This window comes from Zootoca vivipara, chromosome 8 (assembly GCF_963506605.1).
Source record: "Zootoca vivipara chromosome 8, rZooViv1.1, whole genome shotgun sequence".
Classification (NCBI taxonomy): domain Eukaryota; kingdom Metazoa; phylum Chordata; class Lepidosauria; order Squamata; family Lacertidae; genus Zootoca; species Zootoca vivipara.
In genome coordinates, this window is record NC_083283.1 from 68011106 (window position 1) to 68038686 (window position 27581).

Consider the following 27581-nt stretch of genomic DNA (forward strand, 5'->3'; position numbering starts at 1 on the left):
GTGGCTTAAATTCTTAGGTACATGTAGAGTGCAATCCTATACACACTTATCCAGGACTGGGGTAAGACTGACTTGAACTCAGTTACTTCTGAGTAGACATGCAGAGGACTATACTGTTAAGCTGACTTTCTGTGATAATGGTTTAGTACCTTCGTTGCAGCATAACAGGACGGACCTGTGCTTACATCTGTCTGAGGTCCCTTGCAAAGCTCCCGGAGGCAGTTCTAGTGACAGATAAGGCCTTTTCTGGATGCCTTTTACAAACCACATACAGGTGAGAGCTGTGCTATTCTCCAGCTCTCTTTCCACACTTCACCTGCCAATCTGGCAGGTACTACTGTGGTTATGACAGATACTTTAGCCAGGATCTACACAGGTGGAAGGAAGCCCAATGAACAATTAGTGGGACCCTTTACCCAAAGAATTTTGAATCACCTCCTGCCTATATACATTGGCTGTACTCTAACATTAACTATTCTAAACAAAAAGCGCAAGTCATAAAATCATGTGAAACTATGTAATTATTGTAGTTAATTAATTAAGAGCGCATCTACTAGAATGCAAAAAAGGACAAAATATGAAAATTATGGTTTAAAATGCTGCCATTAGCTAAAGCAAAGAGCTCTTGAGGTCAGCTCGAGTGCTGTTAGCTTGGTTGGTCATGTCATCCACACCAAGTGAATGACCAAGCCATTCTGCCAGAGCTCCACAAAGAGTGTTCGAGTATTTGACATTGGCCGAAGCTCTCCTATTTATCTCAGAAATAGATTTCTGCTTAATGAGCTTCAACCAACTAAAAGTGTCAGCTCCCAATCCTTGCTCTCTCTTGCTTTTCTGATTGGCTTTTTAAAGCTGACGTGGTTATCTTGGGTCCCGTCTCAGCTGACAAAAGTAAACAGAGAGATCTCTCTCCATCCTTCAAAACGTTTGGCACTGTCCTGGACACCACCTCCATGAAAACCCACCTTTGATGCTCCTCACAATCAATGTGCATGCCCACCAAAGCTGCTGTCTGACTTAACAGCGGTGGCTGAGTCATGCATTCAGTCCTCCGCCTCCATGCGCCAATGCTGGTTCATGCTGAAATGAATGACCAGGCTCTTGCTGATTTTTGCAAGGTGAAGATTGTACCAGAAGTGACCTTTCTGCTTGCCGGCTTGCCCATTGCTGCTACCTCTTTCTCCTCCTTCTCCACCTCTTGTTGGGAAATGAAGGATTGTATTCTACTAAGTCTTACTCAGAGTAGGCCCACTGAAATCTGTGAGTTGTATGCAATGGAGTAGATCCATTGAAATCAATGAACCTAAGGTAGCCATGTTTGTTACGTAGCTTCAACGGGCTTAACTCTGAGTAAGGCTAGCACAGGGTATAACCCTATTACCTTAAGTTCCAACTTAAGCCTGTTGATTTCCATGGGTCTACTCTTGAGTATGACTTAGCTGGATGTAATACAACGTGCCTGGCTGCCACACCTTTCCCAGGCACTCAGGAGCAGAATCATTTGCTTCAATAGGAGGAGGGAACAGCAGTGGCCAGGTAAGCAAAGAAGCAGGGAGAGGGGTAAGACAGTTAGCTTTCAATCTGCTGGTATGCTTAGGAACAGAACAATATAAAATGGAACTCACCAAATGTACACAGGGAGCTCTCTTTATGTGTTATGGGTTGGATGCAGATTAACAGGTCTGAATCCAACTCCATGCATATTTTCAACCTTATGCCTCTTCCTTCCTTGATACATGTCAGAAGCAATCAACGTGGTGTCCTCCAGATTTTGCTGGACTACAGCTCCCATCATCCTTGGTTATGTTGCCTGGAGTTGATGTGAGTTGGAGTCTAAAATCTAGAAGCCACCACTTTTGGCTATCCCTGATATTTATTACCGAACACACGCTATTTGGTTGGTTTCCAGGAACACAATATTTTAAATATTGTGCACTGTTATGGTCACACACAATGAACCCCCTTCTTCCCCATCTCTTGATTGTCCACCACCACTTTAATACTTTGAACCAAGTGACCAGTTCAAAACTGACACTGGTGCTTGAATGGCCACTAGATCCTTTTAAATATTCCTTGCTGGCAGATTGTGGCTTTTAAAAGAGCTACACCCCACCCCCTCCTTTCACTATAATACTTAAGCTAAGCCACAATGCTTCCTTACAATGGGGTGTTTCGAGACATAATCTGCGGAAAACGTGTCTGAGCTGCGTAATTAAAATACAGTGAGATTATTTGGCGAAATATAACAGTAAGATAATCCAATTTAGAAGATAAAGTAGAACAAGTTAAAACCGTTATTCCATTTCCATTGTCCCTCCATCTCCCTGCCATTGTGCCTCTTTGACTGTTCTGGTATACAGGGTGCACAGAAAATAAGGGAATTTTCTTCCCCACCCCCCTCCGCCCACCACATTATGCTCAAATTATATTTGGGGGGGTCGGAGGGGATGACATTGGATCCACAAAGACTGCAGTCACGGAAACTATTCGAACTGGTAGAGGACCCTTTCAAATAACTGTGGGTAAATAGAAAGACGTAGCAATGCCACACATTTCAATGCTGTTTCTTGAAAATGGAAAAAAAGGCAACATATTATGAGTCTTTGTCGCTGTCCGCTCCACCATACATGTCGGCCAACTTTTTAAACCGTGGACCCCAGTCACTGAGGTAATCGTAGTCCTGGTCTCCATCCGTGGTCACTGACTCCAAGGAGCTGAGGGACTCTGCCACAGAGCCATTGCCTTCATATGCGTAGGTGGCTAATGAGTCATAAGGGGGCGCTGTTGGATCCAAATCATTCTCCTTTAACCTTTGGCTAATGAAATCTCTGACATCGGTGTTATCCCGTGCCACTGGAGTCCGGCGTGGCACGAAAAGCGCTTCTGGCACAATGTCTCGTCGCAGTTTATTGTCTTCTATGGCTTCAGGGTTCCGCAGCGTGCCAATATCAAAGGCTTGGGTGTCTTCCTCTCCACCACCTTCGTCATTGTAACTGACAATGTTGTCTCGGATGTCCTCTTTGGAAATGATCAAAGGCTCTTTCTTCCGTTGCCGTCTCAAGGCTGCAAACAGCACCACTGTAACTGGAAAGAAAAACAAGAAGCAGCGTCGGTGAATGCCGAGGAGGAGGAGGAGGGGGAGTTCATTTGCCGCCCAATTAAGAACAAAAATAGAATCGTCAATATATGTGTTGCTCAAACGTTGTCTTTTATAAGAAACTCACACTGCAGCCAATTCTACCGGGGGTTGCAGGAAGGGTGAATATTAGGAGGAAACCAGATTTCAAGCTCAAAGGAAGATGAAGAGCAGGGTTTTTTGTCAGCGGTAGACCATGCTTTGGGGTTTTTGTTTTTGTTTTACTTTGCGCAGCGTGGAAATGATCCTTATGAAATCACAAGTGCAATTTCAAGGTACATGGAAAGAAAAGAAAAAAGTTGTCTCTTAAAATGACTAATGCCGAATGCCAGAAATGCTTTGGAATTTATTTAAGGGAACGCCTTGAGACCTCTGGGTATATGGTGGTATATTATTATTATTATTATTATTATTATTATTATTATTATTATTCACATTCACACACAGAGAGCAAGAGAGTGCACCTTTCCAGGTGAAATGCCACATTAGCCGTATTATAGGTGAAAAATGTAAAGATTGGATTTCCCCCCCTTTCCTTGAGAAAACAATAAGGAACATGTGTTGCAGTTCCTAATTTTAATCCACCTCTTTATACAGTGTACAAGGGTATAGATAGATAGATAAATAAATAAATAAATAAATATTACCAGTAAATAAAGTTCTTTTAAAAAGGCATCAAGCTTTTTTTATTAAATAAAAATACAGTGGTACCTCGGTTTACGAACTTAATCCATTCCGGAAGTCCATTCTTAAACCGAAACCGTTCTTAAACCGAGGCACGCTTTCTCTAATGAGGCCTCCCGCCGCCGGTGCCCTTCCACCGTTCGGGTTCTGTTCTTAGACCGAGGTAAAGTTCGCAAACCGGGACACTACTTCTGGTATTGTGGAGTTTGTAAATCAAATCGTTCGTAAACAGGGCTGTTCTTAAACCGAGGTACCACTGTACCGCCCTTTCTAAATCTTCCAAAATCACACAGAAAGAAAGGGGAACGTTTTTTTAAGAGCCAGGGAAAATAATGAGGAAACAAACAAAAGGAAGGGAAAGGAGGAAGGGAGGAAGGGAGGAAGGGAGGAAGGAGCTTCCAGATGTGTTGAGGGCTGCATAAGATGGGGGCAGAGGCCAGAGGTGCCTTCTGATTGCAGCTGCTATCATGCACCCACTATAAATTTGAAACCATCCCCCAAACTGCCTTTGCTAAACATTGTGCTCTCTGTTATCCAGTATACAATAGCTCAAAATCCCAGAGCTGATTTGTTTTTGTGTTTTTTTTATTCTGCCTCGCTAATGTCATTATGAATGAGATTTTACTAAAGAGAAATGAATATTCAAATTGGATTTGTGCAAACCTCTGACTCAGCTCCAAATATAACCCCGTTCTTGCTGCTCAGTTTCTCTTCTGAAGTGAACTTGTAAAATAAGCCCTCCTAATGCTCAACAAAATGTTAAAATAAATGTAAAGCCGAGCTGTTTTTTCTCCCCACTACCCTCAGCACTTCTTAGCATTATCTGGGATTTTGCAATAAATAGGCTAGGCTTTATCAGGCTGAAAGTGAAATCCGCCATGCAGCCGAGGGGGTGGGTGGGAACAGCAAAAAAATAAACAAAATAAAAATAAATCTGCCTTTTGTCGCTGCTAAAAATGGAAATTGTAGTCCCATTCTTTCCGTGCCTTTGTTTCACATAGTGTTGCGATTGCTTAAACAAAGCGTGAAAAGCGGATTGAGAAAGATACAATGCTAAAGGAGCTGTTTAATGGAAAGCCAGCGAATGCTCGACCCTCCTTCCACTTCAGGGCTATGCCTGGGACACAAACAATAGTTGTTTCAAATCCAAACACTACTGACAAGTTACTTCCTGCACAGCTCAACAAGGTGATTCCCCAAACCTGACCTGTCTTCCCTAATGCCTTCTGATGGAGGCCAAAGAGTTGCTCTTTGCGGGATGGGCAAAGAGAATGAGAAGCTCCCACCACGCACAGCAAAGTCCTTGGAAGAACTGTGGAGTCTCATTTTCCTGGTCAACGATGTGGCTGCTGTCATTAGAAATAGGATGCTGATAAAGGGGTGGCGGCAGAAGTTCCATCCTTTAAAAGGACTACGTTGGAATATAGAACGAAGCCACCCCCGCTCTCCGTTATTTTCAAAGGAATGCGAAGGAGACAGAGACAATTTGGAACGTAATCTAACGGAAAAGGTAACCGATTAGAAATTTTCAGCGGAAAGCGGGGAAAGAATCTGCCAGCTGCAATAGGTTTTCCTATTAATCCCTGGCAGTTTGGAGTCAGACCTCTCTTCCTGGGTTGGGGGGAAAAATGGCGAGGACAGTTTATTTGTTGGAACGGTGGGGTCTCCAACAAGCTCCCGAATCACGGGGCAAAGCGACGCAGAGGTTTTGGAAAACTGTGAGACAACTGCTTCCCCCGAGTTATGATGGGAAATATCAACAGTTGGAAAAACGAAGGACACAACACTATATATGTTTGGGACAACATCATGGGGGGGGGGGAATTCTACACACAGGAAAGAACAATGATTTCAGAGTGAGTACCTTGCCTGAAACTTTATAAATCACTTAATATATTAGCGTGAATTGAAACCGTAAGATTGCAATCTGTATAAGGGGATCATTATCTTGAAGGGAATGTAATTGAAATTATTAAGATTTTGGAAAATGAAAAGCAAAGAGGGAGCCATCAAATCTAGTAGGTGAGGAGGCCACTTTAACTAAATTGTATAATTCGGTATATAAATAATTGGTTTTAATAATTGTATTAATTGGATAAAATTGGCATTGTTATAATGACAATATTTTGGAGATCCCGAGCCATAAGGTGGCTAGATTGGCTTCAACTAGGGCCAGGGCCTTTTCAGTATTGGCCCCGACTTGGTGGAACGCTCTCTCACAGGACACCAGGGCCCTGCGGTTTGACATCTTTCCACAGGGCCTACAAGACGGAGCTGTTCTGCCTGGCCTTTGGGTTTTGATTTGGGTCATTTTAAAATGAAGCTGCATTTTAAAACAAATTTTAAATCTAAATTGTATTTTAATCTTTATTTTAATCAATTGTTTTTCTTTCTTTTACGTTTTATTGTAATTTTATTGATGTCAGCCCGGCTCTCACTGGGGAGGGCGGGGTATTAATAATAATAATAATAATAATAATAATAATAATAATAAGGTTATTATTGACACAATACTGGAAAATCAGTAAAAAATTAAAATAAAACACAAAATAGGATGTTCATGGTAGGCACCAAGAGTCGGTAGGGTAACTTGGGTAAACTGAGATATTGTATTACTGGAGTCAAGCAGTATGGCCTATGTATGACTGAGGCAGAAATGTACAGCGAAGGTGGTTGTGTTATCTGTATATTTGGGGTCACCACGGATTAAATTCTCATAGGTGTCCGGGAAGGATCCTGGAAGGAAGTACAAAAACCCTGTGTAATTCAAATGAGATCACTTCTCCGATGACACTGGATAACTACGGTCATGGGCGTAGCCAGGAGAAGGGGGAGGTTGCTCCCTCCACCAAGAAAATAAATAAAAAGTAGAAATGGGTAATGCTTACTGAGTGTTCACAGGGGGGGGGGGAACCTTCATCGAAAAATAGGAGGAATTTGAGAAGGAAGTGCTGAAAAGGTTATCAGCAAATGTGAGGAAACTTGTTTTAATTTAGATTTTTTATTTTAAAAAAGATGGAAAAAGGCATGTTCTTTGTAGTTTCACAAAAGAGACTCGTTAACCACACGAAAGGCGGTCACTGATTTTGTTATTTAACTTCCCAGTTTTCAAATGACTGAAGATTTTGACTGAGGTCTTGAGGTAAAAAGAAAACAATTTGGAGGCATCTCCTTCCTTATCTGCTAGACAGAGCCAGGCAGAGGATGATGGCAGGTGGCTGTCCTGCCCCCCTAACCTAAATCTTGACTGTGCCCATGACTACAGTGTTAAATCTCCATGGCTTTGTTAACATGTAGCACACAGGCATGTTCCACCCATGGGCACAGTGAGCTTCTCTCCCCACCTCCCACAATTCAAGCGATTCCTTTACCTAGCAGTATAATGATGCAGAGGAGAATCGCGATCAGAGCGCCTGTGCTGAGGCCGGTTGGATGGATCAGCGCTTCGGCGTTACAGGAGAGCATTTTCCCTCTCTGGTCGCAGGCGCACACCCGGATGGTCACGGTTTCCGTGCTGCTCTGAATCGGGTAGTCGTTGTCCGATATTACCACGGGCAGGAGGTAGATATTCATCTCGTGTCTGTTATACCGGGTTCTCTTTGTGTAGATCGCGGCTGTGTTATCTGGAGGGAACCATGAGCATTGTAAGCACCATGTTCATTCTGAAAGTCCCCCAAACCCAAAGAGAACGAAACAGATAAGACAAGCATTACCTCTGTTGTCCTGAAGGGTGAAATTGGAGCTGCTGGCTGCTTCGGGAGCCAGCGAGAAGGAAAATTTGTGTCCGCCGAAAGAGTCGTCTTTGTCAACGGCACTTAAGGTCTGTACGAGCTAAGAAATGGACAATGGCGTTATTGTATTACCATCGCTGTGGCAGCCAGGCTCTTTGACACCAAGACCTTGTTCACACTGTATTATTCCACAAATAACCTTAGAGCAATGAGTTCAAAGCAGTGTGCCAAGCGGATAGCAGCGGTTGAGATTTCCAGCAAAGAAATGCTGTTGCTTTGGAATACGTGTCTCATACAGGGATTTTCAACCAGCTCCATCTGGTACGCAAGCTGAGACCCTACCTGCGTGCAGACTGTCTCACCAGAGTGGTTCATGCTCTAGTTATCTCCCGCTTGGACTACTGCAATGCGCTCTATGTGGGTCTACCTTTGAAGGTGACCCGGAAACTACAACTAATCCAGAATGCGGCAGCTAGACTGGTGACTGGGAGTGGCTGCCGAGACCACATAACACTGGTCCCGAAAGACCTACATTGGCTCTCAGTACGTTTCTGAGCACAATTCAAAGTGTTGGTGCTGACCTTTAAAGCCCTAAACGGCCTCAAAGGCCCAGTATGCCTGAAGGAGTATCTCTACCCCCATCGTTCAGCCCAGACACTGAGGTCCAGCTCTGAGGTCCTTCTGGCAGTTCTCTCCCTGCAAAAAGTGAGGTTATAGGGAACCAGACAGAGGGCCTTCTCAATAGTGGTGCTCGTCCTGTGGAACGCCCTCCCAACAGATGTCAAGGAAATAAACAACTATCTGACTTTTAGAAGACATCTGAAGGCAGTCCTGTTTAGGAAAGTTTTTGATGTTTGAAGTTTTATTCTGTTTTTCGTGTTCTGTTGGGAGCCGCCCAGGGTGGCTGGGGAAACCTAGCCAGATCGGTGGTGAATAATAATAATAATAATAATTTCTGTTTTAATGAAGTGGAGACCAAGTGGAAGATTTAAGTTACCTCCACCATGTTTCTAGGCTGCTTGCAAAGGGAGGGAAGGCTACATTTGCCACAGGGAGGTATCTATTCTCCCGTTCCGGAGACAGAGGGTCCACATCCCTGCAGGGGATAAGCTCACCTCTGCAGTCCTCTTCATATGTTCAAAAGAATGTGCATGAACATAAAGAAAATGTCTAGGGGGAGCAAATGTCCAGGTGCACAAGCCCTGTGTGTGTTGGGTATGTCAAGGCCTAATAATGGCCCACCGTGTTTCCTAGATGCTAAATGTACTGCAGTCACTCATTAGTATTCCTTGTTGACCAGAAGGTTCCAGGCTGCCTGAGCCCTCCTTATATAGCTGCATGCAGGTGTGAGAGTCAGTCAGTCTTTCTATCATTTTCAAGCCATGTAGTTCCCTGGTGTCTCTCCTTACTGTTTTTTTTTTTTAAGCTATGCACCCAGCCAGGGATCTGACTGAGGACTTGTAACCGCTATGCTTATTGAGAAATGCTTCAGTAAAGCATATTTGCTGTAGGAGCAAGCTGTTCATGTGATTCATTTGCTGCCAACGCCCTGCTGAGTTACTCTGCTGAACTCTTTACATGCCCCGAGAGGCCCAGCATGCATACCAGGAAAGCCCTGAGGGTGCTAGGATCCTAATCCTGACAGGGTATACCTTAGGGCTGCCATATTTCAAAAGCTGAAAATCCAAACACAAAAGTTGTTGATTCCCCCCCCCCCCCGGGCAAAGTTGTTGAGCTTCTTTTTGCAAAATCTCAAAAAAGGAAAATTGCAAAAAAAATACCACACTTCTGACAGGAGTTGCAACACACCCGCATTTTCCTGGACATTTCAGTGATTTCCACCCGGATACAGTTCCCGATGGCCAAATCCCAGCTATGTCTGGGAAATTCCGGCAACCCTATTATACCTGTTCCTCCCCAACCATCTCATGTTGAGAGAGATGGGCTACAGGGGGTTTCTGTGCTGAATGCACTTGCAAGCCACCTCATGACTGGGAAACCTGGTAGGTTTCTAAATGCACTCCATGGAACACATTTAGAACCCCCCTTCAGACTTTGCTATTCAACTTGACAAGGTTGGGGATTGGAGTGAACAGAGATAGGGTTCTTTGGGGTGGAGATGGTGATACTTTAGGGGGGAAATCCATCCCATATCTTTACCCCATCCTGTCTGCTTTTTAATAATCATATTTATGAATATGCAGGCTGCCTTTCTTCTGGGGCACAGAATGCTCAGACAATCTGCCATACACCCAACTGGTGAATTGTCTCCCGGGCTGTAGGGCATGGTAAACTGGGGTAACTACAAAGGGCTTGGCATCTCCAAACCTCAGAGTATGTTGAGTGGTTCTTTTCAGTCCATTAAAAAGAAGAAGACCCCAATCTTTTGTCTCATTCCCCACCCAGATCTTGCAAATACTTAGGCGGCAACAGGGCTAATTTCAAATATGTGCCTTTCGTATCAAAACTGCAAGGGATTCATCAAGAGAAGCATTAAGCAGAGCAAATTAAGGGAGAATATGGGGCCAGCAAATTGAAGTTCAAGAAGGAGCCACGCTGAACTCTGTGACATGCAATGCCGCCTCACACCAGCTCCTAAGGGAATGCCAGTCGCAAGATAGTCAGGGTCTCATTTCACTTAGTATCACTGTCAGCTCCTTTGCAATGCACAGTGCCAGCTCACAGGCACAATGCTGTTGCCACCATAACACAGACCACGTCTATAAATCTCATACTTATTTGTTACGAAGCGCAAAGCGCTCACCTGCTCGGCCTTTGCGTTTTCGCAGACGAAGGTTTCGTAAAACATGGCAAACTCTGGGGCGTTGTCATTCACGTCTAGGACTTTAATAAACACTGGGATGCGGCTGCTTTCCTTCGGGTTGTCTGTAGTGACACAAAGAGAAAGCCAGTGGAAACATTTTAGTAATGAGTTTGACTCCAGCCCCCCCCCCCACCCACTGCCGTGTTTGGAGCAATACATTCACAAGGCTAATGCAAGCAATGAGCGACATTTCCTTTGCGTGCACAATTTATTTGTGCAAGTTAAGGGTATTTGCAGGTACAATCAGAATACATCTCTAACTGCCTTCTAAACCAAAGGTAGGAATTCTAGGCTCATTTTTATCTCCTTCGATCCTCTCCCACTTTCATATCCACCCGGCTTTATAAAATTCTGCCAAGCAGACCACCAGAAACCCCCCCCCAAGGTCTTTACATTTGAAATTTGATCTGTCACTCTTGCGTGGCCGACCATCAAATATTACTGCATGGAAAAAGCCCTTCAGCTGTGAATATTATGATTCAACTGTTAAATATGTGCAGCTGACTAATATAAGATCTGTACAAGCAGATAAGGGATGGATGGATGGAAGGAAGGAAGGAAGGAAGGAAGGAAGGAAGGAAGGAAGGAAGGAAGGAAGGAAGAAAAAAAAAAACTTTTGTTGATTTCAAGTCCCAAGTTATCCACAATAAGCTTCTGGAAAGGCACAGAAGAGGTAGCAGTGAGAGAGATGAGTTATTGTTAGAGCCTCTCTCTCTCTTTTAATTAGAGGTCCTTTTTGAATTTAAATATACTTAAGCTGAAATATGGGACCCAGGTGGCGCTGTGGTTAAACCACTGAGCCTAGGGCTTGCCGATCAGAAGGTCGGCGGTTCGAATCCCTGTGACGGGGTGAGCTCCCGTTGCTTGGTCCCAGCTCCTGCCAACCTAGCAGTTCGAAAGCACGTCAAAATGCAAGTAGATAAATAGGAACCGCTACAGCGGGAAGGTAAACGGCGTTTCCATGTGCTGCTCTGGTTCGCCAGAAGCGGCTTTGTCATGCTGGCCACATGACCTGGAAGCTATACGCCGGCTCCCTTGGCCAATAATGCGAGATGAGCGCGCAACCCCAGAGTCGGTCACGACTGGACCTAATGGTCAGGGGTCCCTTTACCTTTACCTTAAGCTGAAATATAGGCAAAGGGCTCTTTTTAAGACTGTGTATGCACTATAGACTAAACTTTGAAAGCACACTCTAAGTACTTTCTTTCCCTCAAAGAATTCTGGGTGCTAAAATTCCCAGCAACCCTTAACAAACTACAATGCCCATAGTTCTTTGAGGGGCAGAATGTGCTTCAAGTGTCTTTGAAAGGAATATGTCTGCATCTACAGACCTCCTTTCCCCTGTATGAACAGCAGAAGAGCCATTAGCAGAATTCCTATACATCAGGGCTGGCCAACTCCCAAGAGACTGTGATCTACTCACAGAGTTAAAAACTGGCAGTGATCTACCCCCCCCGGGTCAAAGTTGTTGAGTTTTTTCAGGGAGGAGGTAAAATGTAGAGCTTTTTTTTAGGGGAGCCACAGTTGTTCAGCTTCTTTTTTTGGGGGGGGAGCCAGTGATCTACCACAGACGTCCAGTGATCTACCGGTAGATCACAATCTACCTGTTGGACATGCCTGCTATACATGCAGCATAAAATAGAAGTTAGAGTGGACTACATCACTTCAAGATGTGGATTATGTACATGCCATTTTTGACTGTTCCCACCTGTAAGGGTAACTCCCTACAGGGAGCCAGCCCCCATCATCCTAACATCCACCTTGCCAAGCACAGGGAGCAGCAGTGGGTCTGAAGGAGCCAGGCGGGAGGGGAAGGACTCGGAGAGAGAGAGAGAAACCAGCGTGTGGAACAATGGGAAGGCTCAGGGGAGGAGAGATGCAGGCAAGGGCTCAAGGATGCTGAGGAGCCCTTCCACTGCCCTGACAGGGAGGAGACTGAGAGGGCATCACTCCTTCCAGCGCAATAGTTAAGGAGAGCACCGCGACGCAGGTCAAGGGGGAGGTGTTTTGGGGTGCCCCGACTCCTTTGCTGGCGTAGGAACAGACGTACGCCATTGCCGGATTCTGATTCGGAATGAGAGGTCATGTTTTAAGCTGTCTCTGCACTGTAAATACTTTGCACAATAAAAGTCTTTAAAGACAAACTGGACTCAAGCGGAGCTACACTAGAGTAGCCACGACGACCCTCTGACACCACCTATATCAACAAAAGCTGGTTTGTGCATATTAAGAAGAAGAAGAAACATCAGGTACCATGCCAGAGAGATGTTCCAGTTCAACCTAGGTTTTTTTTTTCCCCATTCGCAGGTAGTAGTTGCTTTAAAATGAAGGGGAGCATTCAATACGGGCATCCCCATCTGTAGTCTGAAGTGGTGCAGCCCATGTAGAGCTCTGCACCTTCATGCTGTTTGGACTCGGCCTAAAAGGCAATTAGAGGACTCTTCTTAAAGGACTGAGGTGCATCTTGTGAACATCTGTGACGCTAGGAGCCATTGAGCTCCTGGGAGGCCAGTTGCCTATCTAGCTTAGGGCTCCTTCGCTCCCAAATTCCTCCCCTGCCTCTGACATGCCTCTAGTCTTTCCAGAAGCATTGAGCCTGATGGAATCCACACTCCCTCCCACCAGTCACAGGGTTGCCCTATGTCAGTGATGCCACTGTATTTTTTCATTTGTAGTAGTCCTCAGGCTCGATGATTCACAGGGAAAAGGGCAGGCTGCGCTGAGGTCCAGAGTGAGAAAGGCCACCATTGAGAGAGATTTGGTTAGGAACTACAGAGTGTGCTTTCTTGACAGCCTTATCCTCCGTGAATTTGTCTAATCTTCTTTCAAAGCAATCCAAGTTGGTGGCCGTTATTTCCTCCTATGGGAGCAAGTTCCAAAGTTTAGCTATGGAGGAAGCACTTTCTTTTACCCATCCCGAATCTTCCAACATTCAACTTGACTGGATGTCCACAGGTTCTAGCATTATGCTAGACACCCTCTTCCTAGGAGTTGCTCCACACACCCTTAAATCATTTTCTGGAACCTTTTCCCAACTCCACAAATATCCTTTTTGAGATGAGGTGACCAGAACTGTACATGATTTTCCAAACGCAGTCCCGCTGCAGTTTTGTATAACAGCATTACGATATTGGCAGTTTTATTTCCAATTCCTCTTCTAACTCTCCCTAGCACTGAATTTGCCTTTCTACAGCTGCTGCACAATGGGTCAACGTCTTCTTCGAGCTTCATCTACTATGACCCCAAGGTCTCATTGCTGGTTAGTCACTGCCAGTTCAGACCCCTTGAAATCAAGACTCTTTTAAGACATATTGTCTCTTTAGACACAATTGTTTTGGCCTCCTGTAGTTCACCCTGCCTGGGTGGAAGAGGAAAGGGTTAAAGGGGGTGTGGTGACAGCATTACTGGATCGTTTGGACCACAACTGGCCTACCTTACAAGACGGTTGTGCAAGGAAGGTCATAAGCATGCTCTTCTAGCTTCCCCCTTCCAATACAGCATTGAATTCCCTCTTTGAACCTCAGAGTTCTTTCTCTCTGCCCTGGGAGAAGGTAACCTGAAGCTTCCTAAGCCGCCCCCCCCCCCCCCGGGAATGGCTTCCCGGGGAAGACAGAATTGCAGGATAAACATGTCAAGTGAAGGTTTTTCTTTGTCTAGCCTTAACGGCTGCGAATCTGAAAGCTGCAACATTTTTTAAACATAGAGTTGAAGTCAATAGGAGAAACTTGCTTAGAAATGCAAAATCAATATTCTCTCCCACAAGCAAGCAATCTGTTCTTGGGCGATAACTATCAGGAACACCACTTTCCAATATGCTTACGCAAACTTTAAGCTTCGTTGCTCTTTATCTCTTCCTCGTCCCTCGCAAGTTCTTTTTCTTCAATGAATAAATTGCTTAACTTTGTTCTCTTCGGTATAACCTAATTGTCACCTGGTTCTTTCTTTTTCTTGTGGAAGGAGTGGGAAGTGTTCCTATATGGAGCAGGCAGCTCCCTTCCTCTCACTGCATTATGCAAACACACACATTTCTTAGTTATTCATGTAGCATCTATCAAACCAAAGACTGAAATCCTAAATTTCTCTTGATCTTGGCTTTGAAGTGCTTTCTGTGGTGCACTTGCTGTTTCACCTTTCATAGCTTTCAGGTGAGGAAAATTCATCATTCAAAACAACTTCAGAACTCTCATCTGCAAGGCAGCTGCATACTGAACAACTTGAATCCCACTTCTGCATCCGTCACTGATTTCCTTGGGCTTGCGAGTAAGTCAAGGTGGCCCAACAGAGAGGCATATGTTTGCCAGGAATATGCATTACAATAACCATGAAAATGTTCCTCTTTTGAGCTGAGGGTCCCTCTGTAACTCCTAAAACAGGCATCCCCAAACTTCGACCCTCCAGATGTTTTGGACTACAATTCCCATCTTCCCCAACCGCTGGTCCTGTTAGCTAGGGATCATGGGAGTCGTAGGCCAAAACATCTGGAGGGCCGCAATTTGGGGGTGCCTGCCCTAAAATATAGAGATATTTAGCAGGTATGGAGCTTCTGGCCGGCATCAATCTGCCTCGGGAGACGAAGGAGGAATGCGCCTTTGGGAGTGAAGTCAAACCGTTGGAAGGTCACAGCGGCTGCTGTGGCTGTAGAGACCGATATCAGAGAGACATGTTTTGTTGCAGCTGGGGCAGATGAAGGTGTTCGGTTGCGCTGCTGCAGATGCACCATGACGTTTCTCCTCTCTGCGCTCCGCTCAGTGATCATTCCTCCTTTGGCCGCTGTTATGGAAGCACAACCTGTCTCCAGGCACTGCAGTCATCTGCAAGGGATCGCCACATGGGAGGGTTGATGTTGCCACATGTTGTCACATTTGCAGACACCTTTGTAGCACGCAGTTAGTCTGCCAATGGGCCTGGTGCCTGAAGCCAGCTCCGGGTAGAGCATGTCCTTGTGGATCCCGCCACCTTCCATTCTGTGGACATGAACGAGCCAGTGTAGATGTCGCTGAGACAGGGGTGTGACCATGCTGGGAATGTGGGCTTGGGAGAGGGCGCCTTTGTTCAGAACTCTATCCTGCCATGTGATGTCCAAAATCTTCCTAATGGAAGGCATCGAAGCATCGTTCCTGGCAGTTGCAAATTGCCCATGGGCTCACTTAACCTTCATATTTCAAATCACTAGAGCAAGTATGGGGCCTCATCATCCAATGATGGAGCTCCATATTCTATATTTTATTGGCCGAGCAGATGCCTTGTTTGGACAAGGGGCATCCAACATCTGCAAAAACTCCAGCTGTCTCCCAAGGATGCAGTCTTCAGCATACCTATTCTGAGCTATTATACCACACTGGCTGGCTGTGCAATCAGTCATAAACATAGGTGTTCTTTACATGTCACCCCAGCACCACGAGAAAGATCCATGCCATATGTTGGGTCCATGTGGTTAAAACAGCCACTGCGGTACAAACTCAGAGAAAAGTAGTTCCAATGCATAGGAAGCAGCATGGTATGACAATTTCAGAGAACAATGAGTCCATTAACATCTTTTGGACCATCTTACAAATTAGCAGTAGATAGCTGAAGACTAAGAACTTACTATCCTGGAGGAAGCATTGATTTTAAAAAAAGAGATGTCTGGCTGACTTCCTCTTTGCCATTTTAAGAAGCTACTAAAAATTCATTTGCGTGCTCTCTTTCCCCTTCCTTACTCGTTGGCTAATTATAGCCTGTGTTTTACTCATTGTTTGTTTCACTTAGCTAGTGCACAGTTTTTCTCTTCCCCTTAAGTCCTCCGTCCCTTTGTTTCACATTCTTTAGCATCTAAAGAATGCGAAACAAAAGGTTTAGATCTTGATTTGGAAGGCAAGGACCTGCTAGTTTTACTGTTTGCATAGTGCCTGCTGGTGCCTTTATCGATGATAAATGATGATCACGCTATTTTCTTCTCTTAGCATGGAAGCACACGACAATGGTGTGCACTTGTGGCTTCAGAAACAGAGAACGCTCTGTTGGGTAAAAGTTCCACTCAGTGCAGGGCAAGCATATGCACAACAGGACAGAAAGCAATAAAATGCCCCAAACTTAGCAATTGTTCTTGGTCAGGGGTTGGGAACTTCAGGGCTGAAGGATGAATGCGGCCCTCCATATCTCCCCATTTGGGCCTGCTTTATGCCAGGGGAGTTTTTCCTCTGGTCGGAATGTGCACTTGACCTCAGATAATACCTCTTGCTTGCCTGCTGTTTGTGTGTGTGTGTGTGTGTGTGTGTGTGTGTGTGTGTGTGTGTGGAAACAAGCCTACCATACAATGGGAAATTTACATTCCTTGATCTCCCCATTGTTACTCTGGCCCTGCTCACTGCTAGCAGGTGGCCCTCAAAACGTTCCCCAGAAGGAAACACGGCCTTCAGGGTGACTAAGGTTCTCCGCCCCTGTTTTCTGCGCAGTCAACAGGGTGGTCTTAAGAGATGGTGAAGTAGCATTGTGGCTGCTAGAAAATAAGAAAAAGCTACTTGCTTGTCAACATGTTATTTAAGATTCCGTAAAATGTTTTCGAGTAGAGATTGTGGGGAGAGGAGCAAAGCATCCTTCCTTTCCTTTCCCTTCTGAGAGGCTAGCCAAAGATCATTCACCTGAGGCTTGCTAGCTCAGGCCTTGCCCTACTGCTCTCTAGACTACTTGAGCATTATTTTCAGAGAGAGTTCAGTGACCCATTTTATAGCTACACATAATGCATGAGAAAAAGGAAGTATCAAGAAGATCCATGTGTATGCAGCAATTTTACAAGAGCTAAGAAAAAATAATAATCACAGAATGTGGTATTGGATGCAGGAATCGGCTTCCTAAGAATCTCAGTTTGCTTTCTTTCTTTCTTTCTTTCTTTCTTTCTTTCTTTCTTTCTTTCTTTCTTTCTTTCTTTCTTTCTTTCTTTCAAAAGAGCACGTTTTCAGAATAGACTTTCAAGCCTACGTTAAATTAGCAACACCCGCTTAAATGTCAAAAACCAGAGAAATAACTGAATCAAATGTACAGTAGCTAGAGATGGAGTTTGCATACACCTGCGCCTCCTCAATGACTAGCAAAACCAGAATAAGTTATGCAAAACACTGAAGAATAAATTATGCAAAATTAGAGGCTTATCCAAATTTGCTCAATTTGAATAATTTATTCCAAGTGCAGAATTCAGCATTTCTCTTGGCACATAATTGAGAAGGCCTGGGAGCAATTTTTTTTATCCCCCTCTCCCCAAGTATGGGATATATACACAGCTCTGTTCCTCCTGCTGAGCGGCAAAGAAGAGCCTTGAGATTTCCTATAGAATCTAGCTATCTAATGCCATGGAAGGCATTAAATAATTGTTATTCTGCTGTGCTTCACAGTCAAATGCAACAAAACAGATTCTTCTCAGTGTTGACTGAATTACATTTGCACATGCAGGTGCTCCTAAGCTCTCTCTTTGCTAGATAGTGATCACTTCGATATCCCTTTAAATGTGATGGTTAAAGAATTCTGGTCATTGTAGTCCAGTGAGAATCGCTGGTAAGCGATAGGGTAGCCAAATGCAGAAGAACACAGAGCTCCTGAACCTTCCAACTGTTGTGCAGAAGAGGCAATTTTGAGAGATTATCTTCTGCTCACCATTAAAGGGGTAGGAGCCTGTCCTCTTTTTTTATCTGGCCACCCAAGTTAGCTGTCCACCATTTCCTCCCTTCCTCTCAGAACTGCAGTTGCCATGGTTCCCTGGAAGAAGTTTTGATGTCTCCCATTAATGAGACATCTAGTTACCTGGATGTGACCTAAAACATTGGAGATGATTAAAAAGTGTTCGGTGGCAGGTTTACATAGAAATCAGGTGCTTAAACAAGGCTGCCTACTTTGCACAGGCTCCCTACATGAATATTGAGCTCAGTGGAGTGATCTTCGGTGCTATCCCTACTTAGAATAGACCCATTGGCATTAAAAGAGATGACTCGTTAATTAGTTGCATGCAACCTATAGTTCCTTGATTATCTTAACTCGCCTAATTGTGAAGTGTTCCCCTCCATCCCCGTTCAGACCAAACAAGAAACGGAGAAGGGTTCCAAATGTGGTTGATGTTTCCAGAGTTGACAAATTGGCCTTTAGTTTGAATGCAATCTAAACGCCTTCAGCTAGTCCTCTAAGCCTGCCTACTTGGAAGCAAGTCCCATCTACAATAGCTTTCATGTAAGTGGATTTAGGAGTGATGTACTGGGCTCCGGGCTTCTAATTAAATCTGGCCCTAATGAAATTAATAGGGGAACGCAGAAAGAAGTAAGTGACTTGAAGATGATGGCCTTTTAAGTATCTTGGTCAATGCTACAGGGCTGAATTTGGTTGGCACATAAAGAACAGTATATTTCCATCTCCTTCCTCAATATTATGTACCCCTTTTTGTGGGGAGGGGGTACAATCTATGCAGCTGTTCACAAGCAGCAATTGCCATCCTAATTAATCAATGGCCAGGAGGATTTCTTTAGTCTATTTGATCTGAAATGAGGGGCATGCTAATTTCCTTCCCATCCAGGCACAAACTTGCCTCTTCATAAGCTGCAGCCTTGGGAAAGAAAGAGGGGAAAAATACAGAAGCTTTTTTAAAGTTTACTTCCTTGAATAACAGCAAAACAACCAAAGCATGGAGATTGACTTCCTTTCAGCCATTCTCAGCTGGAAGGCTGCATTCGTTATGGCAATGCTGTTTATGCAGAACTTACTGATCTCGGAAGCTACTACTGTAATGTTATGCCACAATAATGTTTCCCGGTCAAGAAGTTTGGAAGTAAATATTGAACCGTTTCCAGAATCAATGTTGAATATTCTGTCCATGTCAGTATGACGGTCTACAGAATACCTGAAAATAGAAACAAAGTCATTTAGAGATCGCTCCAAAAATGCTTTTAAATAATTTTATGGTGCACTCTACAGCTATATTGCAAAACAACAACAATAACAACCACCACAACAAACCCCACTAAACCAATTTTGTTGTACTGATATTGTGAACTGCAACATCTTGATACCGTCCGTGATTTGGACAGGATTTATCTAAGGCAGTGTTTCTCAACCTTTTTTGGGCCAAGGCACACTTGTTCCATGAAAAAAATCACGAGGCACACCACCATTAAAAAAGTTAAAAAAATTAACTCTGTGCCGCCCTATATTGACTATATAATTATGACTGTAAGAAACACTTGCCAATTGCTGTGTTGGTTGCAATCTCCTGTAATAAGGCTTCACAAGCCGCTGATTTCTCTGCCAGCACAATCCTTTGCTCAGCAACATCTTGATACCGTCCGTGATTTGGACAGGATTTATCTAAGGCAGTGTTTCTCAACCTTTTTTGGGCCAAGGCACACTTGTTCCATGAAAAAAATCACGAGGCACACCACCATTAAAAAAGTTAAAAAAATTAACTCTGTGCCGCCCTATATTGACTATATAATTATGACTGTAAGAAACACTTGCCAATTGCTGTGTTGGTTGCAATCTCCTGTAATAAGGCTTCACAAGCCGCTGATTTCTCTGCCAGCACAATCCTTTGCTCAGCAAGTTTCAGGTTGAGCTCATCCAGCCAGCTTCTTTAAGTTTGTCTAAAACCACCCTCCCGTGGTGGTGGCTGTTGAGAGCTGCGCTCGCTCCGCATCGTGACCCGGCCGGCTTCCTTTCCGGCGGGTCAGTGTTGTTTATTGGCGGCTGCCAGGCACGTGACAATGCAAATTGCCCTTCTCGTCGCTGCACACCAGCCAGCGTCTCGCGGCACACTAGTGTGCCGCGGAACAGCGGTTGAGAAATGCTGATCTAAGGATCCCGGTCGGTGGAAGGCCTACTTCTGCAGATGGAACATTTGTAATTCCTCACTATATATTTGCCAAAATCCTATTTTATTCACAACATCACCCATTAAGACCAAAGTATGGGTTTAAAAAAGTCACAACCCAAACACATTAGGCCAATTCATAATTTCCATGTTAAGTGCTACAACTGGCATTCTGGAGTTCTTTACTTGAGCATGGATTTTTCAAAAAAAATTTTTTTTAGCTATCTCCCCCTTTGTCTGCTTGGTACAGACATCAAGATTCAACTTGTATTCTTCAAAATACAAATGCAACCTGTGAAGCTTCTTGTGCAGAAAATAAAATTTCCAAAGCGTGATATGGTAGAAAACCTACCACAAGATAATTTCCTCCCAGCTCAATGTTTCTGTAGTATAATATAGTTTTGTGAAAATTCCCTGCTAATGATCATGTTGAAAGCTAATGTGACATGAACATAGCAATGCTCTGGCGTATTCAGGCTGCAACCCTGTCGCACATTTATTTCCAGGTAAGCGTAACATTATTTGCAACCTAAGTAACTTCACCCAAGGCATCACAATTCAATGGCCCTTACTCCTGAGTAGCCCTGTCTAGGACTGCACAGCCTATCACAAGAAAACTGAACCAATTCTGCCTCAAGAATGGTTGCATGCATTAGTGAAGATTTAGTGAGCTCTGTAACCTTCTCTATAAACCGTAAACTGCCCTGAGACCTCCGGGTATAGGGCGGTATATAAATTCAATAAACAAAATAAAATGACTGTAGGGCACAGATTTACTCATGCAAGGGAAGGAACAGGCTGTTGTTTTCCTGCACTTCCCAATTGAACAGGATGACCAATCACTGCTTCTTAATAATTCAATACCAAATATACCCAAGAGCAGAACTTGCTGAAAATCACCGACCCACCTAAAATGTAAATGTCAGCAATGCAATTTTTAAAAAGTTTTTTTGGGTAGGATTTATAATATTTTGGCCAGGCTGGCAATAAACTGCAGGATATAGGAGGGCAACAGATGAAATGGATCAGTCTGCAAGGGCTATAGAATGACCGCTCACCAGTACTGTCAGTGGGCGGCTTTTGTGACCTGGCGCAGGCTCCCTAGCCTCGGGAGCCAAGCCATAGCTGTTGGGCGTTGCTCTGTCCCCTGGGCTGGCCGGTGAGGTTGCAGGGCTCCCGCCTGGCCCTGGTTCAAATTAGCAAATTAGCAAATTGGCGGTGGCCGGTGGGGCGGGGTGGAGCAAGGGCCAGGTAAGGAGGCTCCTGCAGAAGCTGGCCATTCAGTTGGCTTGAAGTGTCATGGAGAGAGGCTCATTGTTGGACAGTTCAGGGGGAACTGACTGGGAGCTAGGGAGCTGGGAAGTTGTATGTGGGAAGTGGTACCTTGAAGTGGCCTGGGAAGTGGCCTGGGCTTATCTTCTTGTCCTGTAGTGTGGTAACACAGCCCTCATGCGGCAGTGTTAGCAGGGCCCTGTTAGAGGGGTTTGTGAGGGGAGTCACTGACCATGAGCACTCGGTGGATGATAAAACTCCCCTCCACAACAAGAAATTGGCGGGGGGGGGGGGGAGCTGCATAAACACGTGTTTTGCAGTGTTTCCCCCCCCCCCCCAGATTTCTGTCTGACCCTGCTTAGCCTCAGACCCCAGCTGGGGGGCTGCGAGGGATACACACCCAGTGCCTAAGCCAAGGTTTTCCTACATCTGAAATTAATAAAGTTGTGGCCTGTTTTAATCCTATACCTAGGCTGTCTTGTGTCTTAATTATTTGGGGCCTGGCTCCCAGGGAGGAGGGTCTGCGCCTGGACCCGCACAACTTCCCTCCTGCCCGTGCCATCCAAAAAGCACTTCTCATGCATCACAGCAACACTGCACAGGAATACTAATACTAGACTCCTGAGTGCAAGGAGATGGCTTGTCTTTTCTTGGCAGTAGTGGGGGGCCTGCACACTCCAACCCACAAGTGTATGATCTGGGACAAACTGGACAGCTCTTTTTCTATGCAGGAGTGCCACACAGCCCTGTGCCCTGTTGAAGTGGTTCTTCTTCCAAATGCTCTCCGATTAAGTGTTCACTATTGGTGTCTACTTAGGCAAGGGATTGCGAGTTACCCCCCCCCCCATTTTGCTTTACCTGTTTCAACCACACTATGGTTGCTGTAATGCCCAGGAAAGCAGCTGGGGAGACTGGCTGAGGTTGCCAAGTGGGAGAGTTGGAATTCAACCAACTGTTTCCCTGCTCCCAAGGAGAGAGGGAGAGGGTGGGGTGGGGAATAAGATGGGACCTGAAGTTGGCTACATAGTGGAGCTCCTTCAAAACAAGTGTTTTTAAGTGGTGTATGTAGTCCCTGTGAATTTAGCATCCGCTCTCAACGTAACAAACTCACAGGGCCATGGCGTCAGATACCGTTTCTAATTCCATCTGTTGAAAGGTCAGCAGTCAAGCCTTCCTGATGAACGGATTAAAGTGAATTAAAGATCATGAGACTTTCTGCTGCTGCTGCTTCTTTTCAAGTGAAAGGAAAGAACATCTCCCTGATACCTTTTAAAAGTCTGGGGCTGGAAGAGTTTGTGTGTCTGCCGACTTCAAAGGCTGCATGCCAGCAGAAATTTCCCTGGAATTATATGAGTTGCAGAAACCAGGACCTCAAGCTGGGGCAACAATTAATATCTCAGACATATACTGAAAGTTGGCAGTAGTGCCACAGTTTGGATTTGCCAAGCTATTTAACAGGCTTTAAGCAAGCATCTTTCACGTATTCAGCGAACAGGGGATTAGCGGTGTAAGTTTTTCAAACGGAAGCCTAATATCCAGAAATCCGAACATCACAGATTTAGCACAGTGTATGTGACACAGTTCTCGGAAGCAATGGAGAAAACCTGTTTATGTTCGATTCTTAATTTGCAGCCTGATGCTAACCATTTGTTTTAGCTGCAGCCGCCCTTAGGAAGCACTGCTATGCAATTGATCATGTTAGGCTGTAAGTGGAGAGAAGAGAATGTCCTAGCAAAGCCCTAGCAAGGGGAAAGTGATGCCTAGGAGAAAAGAGGTTCTTTGGACAGTTTACATCCAATGGGTGGGAAGCAGTGAATGTACTCTCATCTCAAGTCAGACAGGAGGGAGCTAAGCCTCTGTTCTTCTAGCTTCTTGGCAAAAGATGAATAATGGACAGAGCCTTAGTTTGCACCATACTACATGGTTAAATTCAACTTCCTAGTGGCAGCCACTATCACAGAGCTGATCATCCCTGTAGGGCTGTGGGGTATCCCCCTGGTCAAACAGCTGTTTCATCTCTAGAAGGGACCCGTGGATGTCTCTCCTGCCAACATGCCACCACCAAGATGGGTCTACCTGTAGGACTACAGCGGCTGCTGGATTACAACTCCCATCATCCTTGACCAACTGCAGTGTTGGGTAGGGCTGACGGGGTTTGGAGTCCAACGGCATTGGAGGCTCACAGCTTTCTCAGCCCTGCTCCAGAAGAAATGGGGTACGGGGAGGCTAATGCCAAACTGTCAACCTTCTAAGGCTGCAGTAGGGGCTCGGGCTCAGTCGCTCATTCCAACTCTGTAGAGAACCTACTACAAGTTTCAGCCTGTTTTCCCTGGCATTTCTGTTAGTGTTTGTATTGTATTGTAAATGTATTTCACAAAGGATAAATGGCATTGGGGAAAGGAGGTGTCAGAAGGCAATGGCTTGATTATTGTGTTGGTTTTATCTTTGGCTGTGAATGTGGGAGGGTGGGGGCTTCATGAAGACACCGTCTGGAAGATGCTGTGAGGACAGGCAAGCTATGGATTAGTAACTTATGCACTGCTACCGGTACAAATGAGTTTTTTGGGGGAAAAGAACTAAAACCTCTGTTGGGCTCAAGGGAGAGACATTCATTAATGTATATGTACAGTAAATAATATAAGGGACCCAGGTGGCGCTGTGGGTTAAACCACTGAGCCTAGGGCTTGCTGATCAGAAGGTCGGCGGTTCGAATCCCTGCGACGGGGTGAGCTCCCATTGCTTGGTCCCAGCTCCTGCCAACCTAACAGTTCGAAAGCACGTCAAAATGCAAGTAGATAAATAGGAACCGCTACAGCGGGAAGGTAAACAGCGTTTCCATGTGCTGCTCTGGTTTGCCAGAAGCGGCTTTGTCATGCTGGCCACATGACCTGGAAGCTATATGCTGGCTCCCTCGGCCAATAATGTGAGATGAGCGCGCAACCCCAGAGTCGGTCATGACTGGACCTAATGGTCAGGGGTCCCTTTACCTTTACCTTTACAGTAAATAATACCGGTTGTTCAATTGTTGCCAACCTAACAAGTAAAGATTTATCTTCAACTATTTGTGTAAGATGCATATTTTTTTATGACAAATAGCTAACCGTTTCCCTGCTCCCACGACATACAGTAGATCTGCACCTGAATATTAATATTATGAGGAAGCATGGTTTCCCAGAAATCACTACACGCACAGGCAGGGGCGTCTCATCCCGTTTTGCCACTTGAGGAATGTGCCCCCCCCCTAATTCCTCCATTGCCACTTGTATTCCCCTACCTGGTGGTGGGGACAAGTGAGAACACTGCACACGGGAACGCCCTGGCTCTTGCCGATTCAATGAGAGCCAGCATGCTCCTCAGAGCGTTGCCACTTGTCTTCTCCACTCCAAGGCCAGGGAAAATGAGCAGCAACACCACCGCCTCCATTTTGCTGTCGAGAGGGAGCATTCTGGCAGTGGCAGAAGCGGTGGGGCAGGCAGGGTGCCGCCTCTTGTGCTCCCGCCACCTGAAGTGGATGTTTCACACTGTCTCATAGGTGGGCCGGACCATCTGCAAGCAGAACACTAATGCGACACAGTTCTAATAGGTAACACCGTGGTTTGGCAAAACGCTAGTTCTAAACTATTTTTCTCATTCAGAAAGAACACAAGACAAGGTTGTAGTAGTTAAAAGTACCGTATATCCTTATTACATTGTTAACCCTGACCTAGAAGAATGCTTTTAATAGGCTACCCTTGTCATTGCTTTCATTCAATTTAAATAATCCCAGGTCTCTTTTGATCAAGGGCTGCTAATTATGTTGAATTGGTGGTGACTTTGACTTGCGGATCATAGCCTATTAAAAATTAAGTCGACAACATCAAACTCATTTTTTACATTTCTTTAATGAAATTACTGGTGCGTGTATGTCAGATTTCGGGGCTTTATTCCCTTCAAACTCGGGGAAATTGATAAGCTAGAATGTTAATAAATATATGAAGATGCCATCACTAAGTCCTTAATATGTATACATAAGGAAATGCAGAGGTGTCATAAGGCAAGTTCGTGCAATGTTCATATCAGTTATGTTCCAGGAACATCGCTTGGAGATTACGGTGCTAACTAGCCTGCAATTTCCAGGATCATTGTTTTTTTGGTTACATCAGCTACTTTCCAGTCCCGAGGTACATACACATGCTGTTTCATACACAGTATGCACTGAAAAATTTTGAGGTTGGGTCCTGCTTGTATACAGCAACAGCAAACTCAAGTGCGGAATTATGACAGCTATGTAGCAAGAATATGGCTCCTGGTATCAAGAGGGAGATATATGCATACTTGGAGAAACTCTGAGGTTTGCAGAAGCAGAACAAACCATTAGGCCAGGAATTGTATGTAGACACCCCATCCCACTGCGAATTGTCAAATGACTGGGCACAGAATGCAGCATATTGGATAAGGAAAACATGAGGTGGAGAGGTGGGGGAAATGGAATATCATATCCTGAAAGAAGGCATAGCTGATTGGCATACTGAGCAGGAATACCCCACACTGCAATATTTTATTGCAGGTACCTCTTGTGATATTGACTGAATGACAGCATAGCATCCTTTAAGCATGCAGAGTTCATGGGCTGAACTGCTCTCAAGGACAAAAGTGCTACCTTATATTAGATGATGTGTTAACAGGCTACCTGAGCTAGATCAACTGTTTTGTTATATATGCTGCAGTATTTTGAGTTAGCCGGACAGGGGTCCTTGTTGTTCTGTAATTCTCTCAGAGCCCCACTCAGCGGAGAACCGCTCATCCACTCTCTTTGCCAAATCCCCTTTCAATTCCTCACAGCGGCAGACAAGGTGACGGTCCCTTTCCGTGTAGCCTGACAGATAAGGATGGTTGCAAACCAACCGGACAAAAATGGTATGGTCTGTTTTGATGATTTATCGATGTGCAGAGATCGGCAAGCAAAGTTTTTGCAGGTAAACACAACCCCCTGCTATTGTATGCACATCAAGTGGCTGTTAAATGAAACAGCTGCAGGATTCGGTTGAAGTGCTGGCATACCGTATCCAAGTTCATTCAGGCGTAGGCAGGGATGATTGCGACTAATCTCAGCTCCTTTGCAATGCCTAGTTGACATGGGAGATGGCAGATTTTCTGTATGGCAAATGTTGGAGGGAGGAAGGGAAGATGGTGTGGGGACTGCAGATGCTGGTATGTGCCAGTGTCTTTTGGGCCACAGTCCCCATGAGGTCTTAATGGGACTTGAGCCTTGTTGGAGCCAAGACTGAAAACTGCCAGCTCTAATGTTGTGATAGTTGTACATCTGAATGCATTTATGCATCTGAAATGTCACTCAGCATCCAGGCAGGTGAGGGGAATCGGTGACTAAAATGTTACTCTATTGACAAATGTAAGTGTCACTCAATCTGCTGGTGCCAAAGGCAGACTTTTTACAAAATCTGATCCTCAAGAGATCTTCCTCTAATTGCTTTCTTCGATGCAGTGTCCCTGTATTTAACGCAACTGCAAGCCAAGAAAATTTGTGGGCCACCGAGGAATGCATGTGTGAATTTCCTCTCTCTCACACACATGCTAAACATCTTCATAATGACATTATGAAGCATTCTTTAATGGGAGATCAAAGGGCTTTCAAGCTGACAGTGCTCTGTGCTGAGGTTTTTCTTTTTAAAGCTACAGTCAAGTGGAAAAAATTGAGGGTTTTCGATGTAACATCAAGTGTCTGGAAGGTTTTATTTCTAACTGTCAGGGGAACCTGACAAGTAAGTGACAAGTAGAACATATAACGGTCTAATTGCATCCTCCCCCGAGCTGTGAGGGAAAGTTAGAGTTAGCATTTACACTCATGATGGTGTGCGGGGGGAAATCACTGTCAAGCCCTAATCTAGGCTCCCGGATCTTGGAGAGATGGCACCAGAAAAGCCCTCCAGGATCACATAGGCAAGCAGTTTGGGTGGTAGCACAGTCCTGTTCACTTTCTCTCTATTCCTGCACAGCATTTAGGTTCCAGGGGCATGTCCAGAGAGGCTAACTTTGACGCTTTCTGTTGCCTCGCATCTCTATCCAAGCACACGCTCCCTAGCCTCATTTTGAAAGTTCCCCATTGCCTCTCTC

General features: G+C 44.9%; 1 protein-coding gene across 1 annotated transcript in view; it reads right to left on the reverse strand.

The window, feature by feature from the left end:
- Positions 1-503: 503 nt before the first annotated feature.
- LOC118090347 (cadherin-6) overlaps positions 504-27581 on the reverse strand; it is a 146106-nt gene continuing 119028 nt past the window's right edge. Inside the window, exons 8-12 of the mRNA XM_035125971.2 lie at positions 19096-19232; positions 10316-10437; positions 7534-7651; positions 7192-7443; positions 504-3084 (exon numbers count right to left, since the gene is read on the reverse strand). Coding sequence (XP_034981862.1) covers positions 2594-3084; positions 7192-7443; positions 7534-7651; positions 10316-10437; positions 19096-19232 — 1120 coding nt within the window. The 3' untranslated portion in view covers positions 504-2593. The remainder of the gene's footprint in view (positions 3085-7191; positions 7444-7533; positions 7652-10315; positions 10438-19095; positions 19233-27581) is intronic.